This window comes from Simochromis diagramma, unplaced genomic scaffold (assembly GCF_900408965.1).
Source record: "Simochromis diagramma unplaced genomic scaffold, fSimDia1.1 OVJJ01000618.1, whole genome shotgun sequence".
NCBI classification, from domain to species: domain Eukaryota; kingdom Metazoa; phylum Chordata; class Actinopteri; order Cichliformes; family Cichlidae; genus Simochromis; species Simochromis diagramma.
The window spans coordinates 3,542,092-3,556,054 of NW_024387423.1; the positions used below are offsets into that span (position 1 = coordinate 3,542,092).

The 13,963-nt window shown below is 39.6% G+C and overlaps 1 protein-coding gene across 1 annotated transcript in view; it reads left to right on the forward strand.

The window, feature by feature from the left end:
- The window catches only part of LOC120722258 (collagen alpha-1(XIV) chain-like), a 154,349-nt gene that overhangs the window by 41,913 nt on the left and 98,473 nt on the right, over positions 1-13,963 (forward strand). The window contains exons 6-14 of the mRNA XM_040013171.1: positions 6,893-7,048; positions 7,220-7,339; positions 7,674-7,838; positions 9,216-9,380; positions 9,772-9,932; positions 10,809-10,938; positions 12,154-12,293; positions 12,423-12,552; positions 13,696-13,835. Coding sequence (XP_039869105.1) covers positions 6,893-7,048; positions 7,220-7,339; positions 7,674-7,838; positions 9,216-9,380; positions 9,772-9,932; positions 10,809-10,938; positions 12,154-12,293; positions 12,423-12,552; positions 13,696-13,835 — 1,307 coding nt within the window. The remainder of the gene's footprint in view (positions 1-6,892; positions 7,049-7,219; positions 7,340-7,673; positions 7,839-9,215; positions 9,381-9,771; positions 9,933-10,808; positions 10,939-12,153; positions 12,294-12,422; positions 12,553-13,695; positions 13,836-13,963) is intronic.

Genomic DNA, 13,963 nt, shown 5'->3' on the forward strand with positions numbered 1-13,963 from the left:
CTCATTATTTTTAAGTTGAATCAAAATCAGGGTTTACAGTGTTTTAGAGGTCAGACACTGATGTTGGATGAGCCTAGCTCTAATTCATCTCAAAGCTGTTCTGTCAGGTTGAGGTCAGGAGGACTCTGTGTAGGCCTGTCTAGTTCTCCCACACCAGACTTGCTCATCCTTACCTTTATGGACCTTGCTTTGTGCATCCCGAAATTGTTCCCACAAAGGTAGGAGCTGAAATGCTCTAAAATGTCTTGGTATGTTGAAACTAGTGCTGTCAGCGTTAATCTCGTTAAAATGACGTTAACGCCATAACCGCATTAACGCAGCAAATCTCCATTAACGAGTTAATGCGGATCGCACCGTGCGTGGGGCTACACAGTGCTAACGTGTTAACGAGCTAACCGTGCTAACACGTTGACGCCGTGCAGCCTTCCCACGTTAACTCCCGAACTGAGATTTGCCGCGTTAATTCGGTTTATCCTTTTAACGTCATTTTAACGAGATTAACGCTGACAGCACTAGTTGAAACATTAAGAGTTGCTTATCTAAGGGGCCAAGTCCAAATCCTGAAAAACAACCCCACACCACAATTCCCCTTCCACCAAACTTTACACTTGGCACAGCGCAGTCAGACAAATACTGTTGTCCTGGTAGCCGCCAAACTCAGACTTGTCTGTCAGATTTCCAGACACAGAAGCATGACTCATCACTCCAGAGAACACGGCTCCAGAGCAGTGGTGGCGAACTTTACACCTCTGCATCTGACGCTTTGCATTGCACTTGGTGAGGTTAGTTTTGGATGCAGCTGCTCGGCCATGGAAACCCATGCTATGAAGCTCTCTCCTCACTGTACTTGGGGCCACATGATGTTTGGAGGTGTATAGTGACTGACTCCAGAGAAAACTGGCGACCTCTGTGCACTATGCGCCTCAGTATCTGCTGACCTCTGTGATTTTGCGTGACCTACCCCTTTGTGGCCGTGTTGCTCTCATTCCCAATCACTTCCCATTTGTTATAATACCACTAACAGCTGACTGTGGAAATATTTAGTAGTGAAGAAATTTCACAATTGGACATGTTGCATCTGAACAGGTGGCATCCTATCATGGCCCCACGCTGGTTTTAACTGAGCTCCTGAGGGTGACCCATTTTTTTGTAGTAGTCTTCATGCCGAGGTACTTTATTTTACGCACCTGTGACAATGATTGGAACTCCTGAATTCAAAGATTTGAAAGGGTGAGTGAATACTTTCAACATTGTAATGTATCTTGGAATTTGCCTGTTACTGTTCTTACTGTAATTTAATGGAAAAACAACACCACACGTATCAATGGCTAGTTGGACACTTCCTCTAAATTTAGCCAGTTATTATTTTCTAGAAAGTAAGCATTCAGTCACTTTAATAAATGTGTCTATGTCTCTTTGTAGCACATATGCTAAAGAGGTCTGTGCTAAATTATGATATATAAAACTGGCTAGCAAGGCCAGTTCACCTAACTGGTGCTTCACTGTGGTTGTCTCTTTAAATGCGATCCACACTTTCTCTCCCGTTTGGTAGAGCACTCAACAAACACACCTACACATGATCAGAGGGGGCGGAAAGGACCAGACAATGTTGAGATTAAGTGGCCTTTTATGCTACAACTTAGAGGAAATTGCCTATATGAAACATTTTGGTTCTTTGTGGTAATCTGCTGGATGGAGAAATTGATCTTATTACTATTCATCCTGAAACTGTATATTGAGAAAACACCTTACATAAAATAAGTAATTCACCCCACGGATAAGATTGTTTCAGTGAAGCTAATACTTTGAGTATTATAGCAAAAAAAATTAAAAATCAACTTGAGTTAAGCTGTTTGGGAGTAAGTGTCAAATTATTTGTGCAGTGAATTAGCCTCATCTTAGAGGTGAAGTGCACTTGTAAGAGTTTGTTCACTAAGGAATCAGTCTAGGAGAATAAAGGAAGGGTTCTCACTGATGTGGGGACTCTCTGCTGCTACTCTCCATCCATCTGCATGCCTGTCACTGTCCTCAATGTTAATTCCAGACACTGAAACACAATCACAGTGACGGGGGAAATAAAACTTAACTAGAGAGAGATTGAAATGACAGCACACTCTGTCTGATCCCTGGCTAAATAGAGGTCAGCAATAAATCAAGGCCGGCTGGGAAGAATGACTGTTAATGAGAACAGAGGCAGACAAAGAGAACAGAGACGACGAGGGTGGAAAAGTTTTCTAAACTACATGCGTGTGTGTTTAGATGTGTTGATAGGAGTCTCTCAATTTATCTGTTACTCTGCTGCACATTTATTACTCTCTGTATGCATACGTTTGAGTGTAAACTAAAGCTGCTTTGCTTTAGTTTATCTCTCTTTGAAGAAAGCATGTATCCAACAGTGACTGTGTTTTTAAGCCTCCATGAGCATTTTTGAGTGGCTATGTAGTGTAACAAGTGCTCCCACTAACTGCTTGTCTCACAACCCTCAGTCCTGTTTAGTCTCTGATGCTGCTCCCTGACTTTATAGCCAACAGTGGCTTCCATTGTTACAGTGCACATTTCTAATACCCATTACTCTACTCCCACACAAGTTAATCCAATTGTCTGGGAGCCACATACTTTTCCCCACAGCTCTGCAGACTCTGTGGGCTTTGAATTGTAAAACGTGGTCAGTCTGCGTCTTTCCCATAGACACAGGTGGGCAGTCTAATCACGCTCATGCATGCCAGTTATGCTTGGGATTATGTCCACGTGTGTATCTGTATGTAAATAGTTTCATTCACCACCTTTACTAACCATGTGCTTCCAAGCAAACAAGGTTTAGACTGCAAAGTAGTGGTGTGACACGGGGAAAAATGGTCTTGTGGGTTACATAAAGACTACATAAAGAATTGAAATCAGCAGTAAGCGTCTAATAAAACATGATGACTGAACATAACAGCTGCTTTAGTTTCAGGGTTCCAGCTATATGTATTTTGGTTCACCATCACACTATTCTTTTTTCTGAGCTCTATTGTACCACCACTAAAAGGTAAGCCTTTTAACGTTAAAATGTTAAAATGTAAATTTGAGCCTTGAACATCGGGTGGCTTGTTCCCATGATAGAATTGCATTATTTTTGGCCTATGAGAAAATTACTTGTACTTTACAGTGCTGTGTAAAAGTCTCGATCCAGGACTAATTTCTAGTTGAGAAAATGGGAAATAGGCAGAGTGAATTACAGAAAAATGACCAAACACATGGAAATACAATAGCTAAGGCAATAGAGGCTGTATAGTTCTTACACAGTACTGTGCACATGAAATATAAAAATCTAAAATCAATTGTCTTTTATAAAACACAGTAACAATGCAGTACTTAGTAGACAGAAATGCTTACCTATATGAAAATTATACTCTGTCATAACACTTTGTATGTCATGGCAGGAGTGTCGCCCATTAGTCAGGCAGGTGGAATGAGCTTAGCAGTGAAGTGGAGAGAGGCAGTGAAGTGAGTAAACATAAACTTGGACAAAAGAAAGACTTGGCTCCACAGAAAGTGTCAATACATCTGTGACCTTTCGCTGCCCTCAGATACAGCACTTTGGCTTTTTACCTTCATTCCAACTTTGGTTCTCTTCTTTGCTTTCACTCTGTTCCCCCCGTACACACTTTGACCCACAGCAGAGGCGTTAGATGAGAAGAAAAAAGGGAAGAAAGAGGTAGGGCAAAAGAGGAGAAAAAAGACAGATGGGGCTTATAAGAAGGAGAACCTCTGACTAGCCTACTGGTGACTATCAGAGAGCATACTGAGATTATAATACAGCTACAGTAGAAACATACTAGGAGTGCTTTTTTTTGCTAGGAGAACTACGTTATCATGTCCATGAGCCTCTCAATCTGATAATGCTGTGTTGGTGATATTCCTCCACCATCGTAATCAATGTTGCCACAGAGACTATCACATTTTTGTGATGTCACAGTTTTGCAGCTTGTGGGGAAAGACTACACATGGGATCAAATTTATCTACAGGGCTATTTCTGCCAAAAAAAACTATTAAAAGCCATTTGAGCACCTATGCGCAATTTAGAGTCACCAGTTACCTAACCCCACTAACTGCATGTCTTTGAAATGTGGGGGGAAGCCAGAGGACCCGGAGAGAACCCACACGAACACGGTGAGAGCCTGGGCCTGATGGTGGAATTGAACTCAGGACCTTCTTGCTGTGAGTGCTAACCCCACCGTGCCACCGTGCCGCCCTACATGGTTAATGTGAAATTAGTAGCAGTCCTAACCAGTGAATAAGTGAGATGCATAATTTCCCTTAGTGTCTGTCAGTATTCGATTACTGTTGCTTGCGCTAGGAAGTGAAAGGCAGCTTTGGCATCTAGCTCATAGTTCAGTGTAGGCCGACTGTGGTTCAAATAAAATCGAAATAAAAAAATTGGTTATGTGAAAATTTAAATAAATGTATGATATTAAGTAACCTAAATGGTGACAAAATAACCTGCCCTAACAATTAAATAAACATTATGGTCAACTCAACAGACTGCTGACAGATGTCAGCAGGAGTAATGTGAAGGACCGCAGCACCCTTGATTGCTGGGTCCGATGTAAAACACAAGTATTATGCCTAATTAACGTTCTCACCACCCTGACAATAGACGCAGGAATGACCAGCGAACTGTACTTAGCTGTAATTACTGACCCTCTAATCCTCTGTTTACCACCTCCTGCTGGCTTTTCACATTTAACAACCCCCCCCCCCCCCCCCACCCCCCCCACACACACACCCCCACCCTTGGTTTCTTTCTTTCTTAACCATTAACCTTTTCCTTGCCATTCTATTTAGTTACTATAGATAATAAAAAATGAATATCTTTAATTTTATGTCAAAGAGTAGCTGCTCGATTGATTTGATATGTCCTGTTTTGGTGCTTATTTATGGTTGTTCCTATAAAACCTTTAACGCTAGAGTCTCTTTAAAGGCCACGTTTGTTTGTTTTGTAATAGAGTAACCTCCACAAAGAATTATCGATATGATCTTTGGCCTTACAACCTTTTGCCATTTTGCCGAAAGTCCCGAACAAAGCCTTCTTTTTTTCCTCTCCTTAAAACAAGGGGTATTATTCAACTCTGATATAAAATCACACTCTTTTTCCCTTGTCAAAACAATAACCTTTGTGCATTTTACGGGCACCTTTTTCTATGTTCTGCATTTGCAAGCCACAGATTGTCATCAGCTATCTCCCGACCTTGTTGTTTTCCCTTCTCTCGTTTGTCGGCCGCCTGTAGCAGATGGATGGTTCAAACAGTCAGACGCACACAGACAGCAGACAGAAGGCTCCGTCTGGAAAATTGCTTCTTGAAATAAATACCTGTGTGGTTTATCGTTAGACGATGTAGCTTATTTATTAATTTTTATCTTGAGAAAGTGTTGGCTTGAATCGATAACACAGAAAGCACAGATGGTGAGGTAAGTGTAAATGTTACGAAGCATGTTTTGCTGTGTTTATAGCATTTATGCATCACTGCCACTGTTTGAATAAATACGTCCCAGCATGTTTTATATTTGTTCTTTATTTTCAAGCAATTTAGCACACGCCTGTGCTAATTAACATGTTAAACCAAAGACCCTGTTGTGCTTAGTTCCAAATGGCTTTGTTAAAGTTGGCAGGAGCTGAATTTTTAGTCAAAACACAAATAAATCCACATTTCCTACTGTCAGCTCTTTGCTTTATGGCTTTTTCTTCAATGAGACACAAAGGTCCGACATTATGAGCATGTCGTAGATTAATAGCGATTACTTTCCTGTAGACAGGAAAGTGGTTTATGTTACAAATTTAAGTAGATATATTTCTTTTCAGGATACCAAAGAAAGGTGGATGAGCTGTTATAAATTACAATGAATGAACTGATTTATGTGCTGTGCTTATATTGCAGTCATACTGTTAAAAAAATGCCACTCTTATGAAGTCCCTGTATTGTAAGGATTTGTTTGGAAAGAAACACGTGTGGTAGGTCTCCAGTAAGTTTATGTAAGTCTGAAGTGATGGAAATGGGCTGCTAGTTTTATAATGCTGCTGTTTCAGTCTTTTAAACCACTGGAAGCGCTTTTACTCTGCATGCCCCAGTCTTCATTTGCGCTTAAGTGCTTTTCCTACCACACTGATGGATGTGCGAGGGAGCAATTTACATTCATTTGCTACTTTGTTAGGTACAGCTGTTTAACTGTATGTTTGAGATGGTATAGATGATCGTCTGATGTTCAAATTGAGCATCAGAATGGGGATGAAGGTGATATAAATGACTTTTGAACATTGCGTGGTTGCTGGTGCCAGACATGTTGGTCTGAGTATTTCAGAAACTGCTGATCTGCTGGGATTTTCCCACAAAACCCCCTCTAGGTTTTACAGAGAATGGTCTGAATAAGAGAAAATATCCACTGAGTGGGAGTTCTCTCAACAAAAACGCCTTGCTGATGTCAGAAGTCAGATGAGAATGGCCAGACTCCTTTGAGCTGATAGGAAGCCAACAGCAAATAACCTCTCATTACAACAAACATGATGTGCATTTAGAGATGCAGAAGAGCATCTCTAACTGCACAACATGTTGAACCTTGAAGAAAATGGGCTGGTACGCAGAGTCTGAAGGCCACTCTGCGTACCAGTTCTGTCAGCTAAGAACAAGAAACTGAGGCCAAGATTAACACAAGTTAACCAAATCTGGACAATAGAAGACTGAAAAATGTTCCCTGGTCTGATGAGCCTCAAGTGACATGCAGATGGTAGGGTCAGAATGCAACATAAAAAACATTGGACACACATTGCACATTGAAAATAAAAATAATGTGGATTTAGTGGTATTATCATTTTTCTTTAATTACTAGTCTTTCTCCCTTCCTCCTTTTTTTCAGTTGACCAGTTTATGTGTCACACTGAGGCTATTGCGGATATTGTGATCCTGGTGGACGGCTCCTGGAGTATTGGCCGACTAAACTTCAGGCTGGTCCGTATGTTCTTGGAAAACCTGGTCAATGCCTTTGATGTTGGCATTGATAAAACAAGGATAGGTGGGTCCTGGCTTCTTTCCTTCTTGCACAGATGGGTTAACCATGGGACCAATATGGCTGTTTTAGCCATGAATTAAGTTGTTTTCGTCTATCGAATTAGTTCAAGTTTGAGTGAATATTACTAGGAAATGACAAGCTGTGTGTAATTGTGTCATGTTGTTCATTTATCAGGTCTCGCACAGTACAGTGGCGATCCCAGGATTGAGTGGCATTTAAATGCTTTTTCAACTAAAGATGCAGTCGTTGATGCTGTCAGGAACCTGCCCTACAAAGGAGGAAACACCCTCACAGGTACTGACCCTCTGTGATTTTGACTTTTGTTTTACAATAGTAGATTAAAAAGTTCTTCCTTGCCATTCTCTTCCCAATTGTCTTTTTAAAAGTCCTGTTATGATCGCTACTTTCACACACTACTATTATTCTATTGTTATTTTTACTTATCTTTGCTGAATATTTTTGAATACACACACACACGCACACACACACACATATGTGTACACATATATATATATATATATATATATAAAATTGATATTACTGTGTCATCAAGTATGCCACCTTACAGCTACCTGATTAATCCTTCTTCACTTACTATCCTTTTTACTCTCTACTCTTTTTTTCACAGGTCTTGCACTGACTTTTATCTTTGAGAACTGTTTCAAGCCTGAATCTGGTGCAAGGCCTGGAATACCCAAGATTGGGATCCTGATCACCGATGGAAAGTCCCAAGATGATGTTATACCACCAGCAGAGGAACTGAGAAATGCTGGTGTTGAACTGTTTGCTATCGGTGAGATAAACTACAGATCATATTTTTAACTTACCCATATGGAAAATATACATATAAATCTTATAAAGTTTGTATCTGTCTTGTGTGAAACTTGTATGAAAAGCATACAAGAGTGAAAACAGATATAAGATCCCTTGAAAAATTATATAATGAAACTTGTATGTTTTGGATACTTACTAAAACAATATATGAAAGTAATGAGAAAGTGGCCACTTTCATGAGTAAATCATATAAGTTTTTACTATTTCTTTTCCATATGGGTAATCTCCACAGTGGCAGACCATAATTTTTGGACTACTGTTTTTAAGGCTGGAGCTTAACATTCTAGCAAGTGTCAACTTTTTTGTTTTTATTTTTATTTTTCATTCTGGACATGATTTACATGAAAATATGTGGCAGAAAGTTGTCGTTAGCTAAGGCTAGTTAGCTAGCTAGCTAGCTTGGTTACTAAGGTGCATTTGTTATATTAAAACATAATATTAAAATGCATGCTGCGGCTACTCAGACACGCAACAAAATAATTGGTACTTAGAGCAGTAAAAATATTGATTCACCCCATATATCGTTATATTTTGATTCCAAGTAGCCAGGTTTGCTTTTTCATTAGTGTTTTCTTTTAGCAGTAGGTCTCCAGGCTTTCTGGTCCATTAAAGTTTTTTTCTTTGGACATTGGGTGCTTTTTCATTCAGTTGCAATCCTGTTCTTGTACTTGAACATTTTAAAAAGAAGTGCAGGGCTAAAAAAAAAAGAAAAAAGAAAAAAAAAGACAGCCCTTCAACAGATCCCTCTAGTGTTCACTGTAACCTCATCATTAATGGTCACTTTGAAAGGGTGGCTGTCAAGAAGTCATTACGAAGGAAGGGAAACAGGGAGAAAAGGCACAGTTATGACAAATTACTCAAGATTTGAACTAAAAGTTGCTGAATCTGAAATTTTTGGTTCATTTCATCATCACTATAGAGAAAGGACAAGAGAGACTCGAGCGTTTCCCCTGACAAATCTCCCAGTTAAATGTTTCCTTGTTTTTTTTGTAATTTTATAATCCAATGCAACATTGAGGCATACTTCAGCCTCATTATCTGTCCGAATGCAAGACTCACTTTTTCATATTTTTGCACATTTCCCATCAAGGCTTCTAATTATTGGGCAACCTTTTTATAGATTTAGCGTTGAATTGGCATCAGTTGGTTTGTCATGCTTTTGACAGGACTTGCCATTCTTTTTTTGTGTATTCATGTGGATACAGTACTCATGTGAGTGTTTTGGGGAGGGGTTTGCTTTTGCTTTTTTCTGACAACAACTGAAAAAGATATATCACGTTGTGTCCTAGATGTTAACTTTCATGTATGTGCCAGTCATTCCTATGTATTTTTCCAGGTGTAAAGAATGCCGACGAGAATGAGCTGCGCTCCATCGCCTCACAACCGGAGAGCAATCACGTCTACAATGTGGCTGACTTTAACATCATGAGCTCTATTGTAGGGGGGCTAACAAAAACAGTGTGCAAACAGGTGGAGCAGCAGGACAAAGACATCAAGCAGAGTAAGAGCAAATTGGAAAACTGAAACCTTACTAACATGCAAACAAGAATACTAGTAGGAACTCTGTGTCATGAGGAGTAAAGCATAAAGGAAAAGAGTTGTTAAACAAATAGTATCCTGAGTGATCACTTTGACTAGTTGTGTATCAATAAATGACCAAATGATAAAAAGTCAGAGTTAAAGTCTAACGGTAGTTACAAAGTAAATTTGTTTACTATGAATCAAACCTTGTGTATGTAAAAAAAAAAAAAAAAGTTCGATGGCCTATAAGAACAGGACACCATTAAGTCAGATCGAATGTTCATTTGATCTGACTTAATGTGATTTGCACTTCAAAGTTATATCCAATCCGAGGCAGCCTGTTGGCCTGTCCTTACATTTTTGTCTTTCAGAACATATACCAGAGACAACAGGAATGCCGCTTGACCTAGTGACATCAGACATCACGGCCCAAAGCTTTCGGGTTTCATGGAGCCATGCCCCTGGAAATGTAGAGAAATACAGAGTTGTTTATTATCCCACTCAGGGAAGAGACCCAGGAGATCCACAGGAGGTAAATAGTGTATTATTTGCTGAAAACAACACATCAAACCAGCCAGAGCTGAGGAAGTCAACATATTTTATGTTGTGATATGTTTATCACAACATAAAATCAAGAAATATCCATTTTATTCCATGGACATGACTCTCTCACTCTGTTCAGCTTTGCATACAGATGTGCTGAAGGATAAGCAGCAGCTAAAAAATCCTACAGTCAGTGGGAGGAGTGTGAGGTGGGCAAAATGTACTTTTCCATAATATTTATGACACCAGGGGGAGTTATCAAGGATCGGGCAGGTTTATAGTTTGAGATCAGTTTTTCCTCGAGACGTCAGTGCTATCGCCCATCCATACCTCTCACTTTCATCTCTCTATTCACTTCTCCCCAGAATATCTTTGCAGGTTATGACAGCTCACTAGAAATGATACTGTTGCTTGAACCAGGCACCTGCTTGATTTTTCCAGAACATTTGACCACAGAAGCCATTAAATCTCTCACTTAGCTGGGTTTACAGAGACCAGATGTTCTGGAGCCTCATGTAAAGAGACCTTTCCAGCTGGCTCGCTGTGGGCCTAATCTTTATCACAACTGTCATCCTTTTAGTTCACAATGAAAAAGAAAAATATTCTTCAAGTTTTAAGCGTTTGTGCTTTATCCCATTCAATAAATCGATTGTTTCCTTCTTCCTTTCCCATTCTCTTCCAATCTCTCCTTTCTTTCCTGGTTTTGTCTCGCTTTCCTCACTTCTGTTTTTCATTTTTATGTCTCCCTATTTATTGCCTCAATTACCATTTTTCATTCCATTCTATCCCCTCCAACTCTTCACACCTTCTTTTCCATCTTTCATATTCTCTTACTTCCCTGACTGACCCTCCTGCACCCCTGCAGGCTGTAGTGGTCGGGAGTGAGTCTTCAGTGGTGTTACAGCATCTTAGCTCCCTCACTGAGTACCAACTGGCTGTGTTTGCTGTATATGCAAACAAGGCGAGTGCAGCTCTGAGAGGATCAGAAACAACGCGTAAGTTTATTCTTGCAAACACACATGTATAAGTGTGCTTATAAGGCTCCACACTCAGAACACAATTTAATAACAATGACTTAAAAAGTTACAGCTGCAGAAGCCAGACATATTGAAAATGCACTTACAGTGCTGTGCAAAAGTCTTGAGCTATTTCTTTATATTCTGCTTCCAAGGAGTTTTCCTATCATTTTTTAAAAAGGGTTCAGTCTTGAAGAATAATTCTCCAGGCTCTCTGTAGGTCTTTCAAAGTTTTTCTATCGTTCTATCTAAAACTATAGAAAGAAAGTAAAGCAGATTAACAGTATCTGAAGTTCATGTGAGTACGAAAAAGGAAAATGTCCAGCAAAGACCCGACACAGGACCTTAGAGATGCATTTCGCCCATTGGTTGCTTTTTCACAGCGGTGTTGGAGATCTTGTCAAAACTGATACAATTATTAATGCAGAAATCCACAGTCAGATTTTTGTTCACCATGAAATACAATCTGGACAGACTGATTGGCAAAGGCTTCATTTTCCCACATGACAATCATCCCAAACACACTGCCAAAGCAGCAAAAAAATATGCTTGTAAGGACTTCATAATAATATCACATTATTAAGGTATTAGTAAAGCTTTAGCAAGTTCTTAATTCATCATTTATATATCATATCATCATTCCAATATGAATGATGAATTAAGTACTTGCTAATATCTTACTAATAATATTAATAAAGCTTAATAGTGTGACATTATTGTAAAATGCTACTGTATTCTTATATATACTCCACAGTGGAGTACTATCTGTCATGGATTGGCCTCCCCAGAGCCCAGACGTCAACATTGTTGAAGCAGTATTTGAACATCTCGTCAGAGGGACATACAACATCATTTAAATACCTCTGACAGATGGAAAGAAGAGCTTTGAATGTCCTTCGAGAAGCCTGGAGAGAACTTGAAGATGTCTTAAAGAAGAAAGCTTGAAAGCTTGGATAAATATATTAATATATATTAAAAATATATGCTTGGCTCAATACTTTGCACAGCAGTAACTAATACAGCAATAAAGAATTTTATGCTTAAAGGTCAAATCCACCTTAAGCAGTATACCCTGATGCTTATAGTTATTACAATAATCCATTCATGTGATTCCTCCTTTATTGAAATTTGCCATGTTATTTAGTTTTTTGCTGTGTCGCAATGTGTGTGTATGCTGTGTGTGTATGCATGTAGTGGCTCTTCCCACAGTCACCGGCCTCCAGCTGTTTGATGTGAGTCACAACACCATGAAAATGAAATGGAACCGTGTGGATGGAGTCTCTGGCTACATGCTGCTTTATGCACCTCTGACAGATGACTTGGATGAGAAAGAGGTAGTAACAAAAAATAACAAAATAAGGGGAGGATGAATTGTTTATTTAGTTCAAAGTTGTAAACCTGGAATTTGCTAACATGACATCCAAAGTTTTGTTTTAAATCCTGAAGTTTCTTTTTGTCCCTAGATAAGGGTGTCAGATGCAGTGACGGAGCTGGAGCTGGATGGGTTGATCCCTCACACCGAATACACCGTCACTGTTTATGCCATGTTCGGCGAGGAGGCCAGTGAACCTGTTACAAACCAGGAAACCACATGTGAGTAATGCACACCCAAACAGTTTTTAATTCTTAGCCTTTTTTATTAAAATTAATAAAAATTCAAATAACCCAATAGTCAGACATTCAAACATTGTAAAAGAGAAAACTGGATCATATGTCTTCTTCATAAAAAGTGTCCTTAATCTCAAAAACTCAGACTGGTTCTCATGAAGCTGGTAAAAATGGCTGAAACAGTGATGTTTTCTCCAAGGTCAAAGCTCATAGTTGTTATGCAGCAATAACTGTAGACAGCTGACCTTGTTTCCACATATGATAATAGTCTGCTCTGATGGTCTCTTACAAAATAAGAAAAATTAGCCTATTTATTGTAATAAAGAAATTAAATCCAAGTGTCTTTGACTGATGTCTAATTTAGTCATTTAATCATTGTGAACAGACGTCCATACCATGTCCACTCCGTGTACGCAGACTACTTCATTGTTTTCCAACCATTTGGAGCCACGGCACATATTTCACATTAGAAAAATCACATGGCACAAAAAGCATATTTATAATTTTTCCTCGTGCACCAGGTATAGTGGAATTGGCTCGGTTTGTCCCCAGTATACCATTTTTTCTTTCTTCTGACCACTACTCATGCTAGGGCCTTCTCCATGACCCAGGTCAGATTGACTGCTTTTGCTTTTCAAATATTTATCGACTGCTATCTGGCTGTGTCGTCTCACTCACGCCACGACTATTACGTAATTTCGTCTTTGCCTTCTTCTGTTTTTACTGGCAGTTGGCAACCCAACTGCTAGTGGCAGTACAACTACTACTAGAGGGTAGTTGTACCGCCCTCTAGTGGAAGAGAATGTAATTGTTCTGCCCGTTACTCATGCCGGTTGCTTAAAGGTGGAACCTGATTAGTACACATGAAGCCTAACAAGCAGCTAGCAGCACCCACCCATCACCAACAGCTTTATACTTAATATTAATTTAAATGGGTGAGGTAAAAAGAAATCACACCACAAGCAGTTAATATGTCCAAAAAATACCAAAACTACTTTTATACAAGGCTGAACACATGCTCATTTTTGCTCCAAAGTTAGACTCAGTCTTTGGCATGGGCTTCCTTTTTTTCACAGCCAGGGTTTAACGCCTGATCAGCCTGAGCTTTCTCTGTCTCTCCCCCTCCAGTACCACTGAGTCCTCCCAGCAACCTCCAGTTTTCTGACATTACCCACAACTCGGCCCACATCAGCTGGGACCCCGCGCCTAGTGGAGTTAATGGTTACCGCATCATGTGGGACAAGACAGACGGACTAGTCACAGACGAGGTGACGTGTGACCGTTTTTTTTTTCTTTCGTGTTTTGGGAATTTTGTTTCTGAGTGCCAAGATGAAATAAGAAATAAGAAAAAAAAGAAATGAGAAAGGGATGAAGAGTCGAATAATAAAGGGCTAAA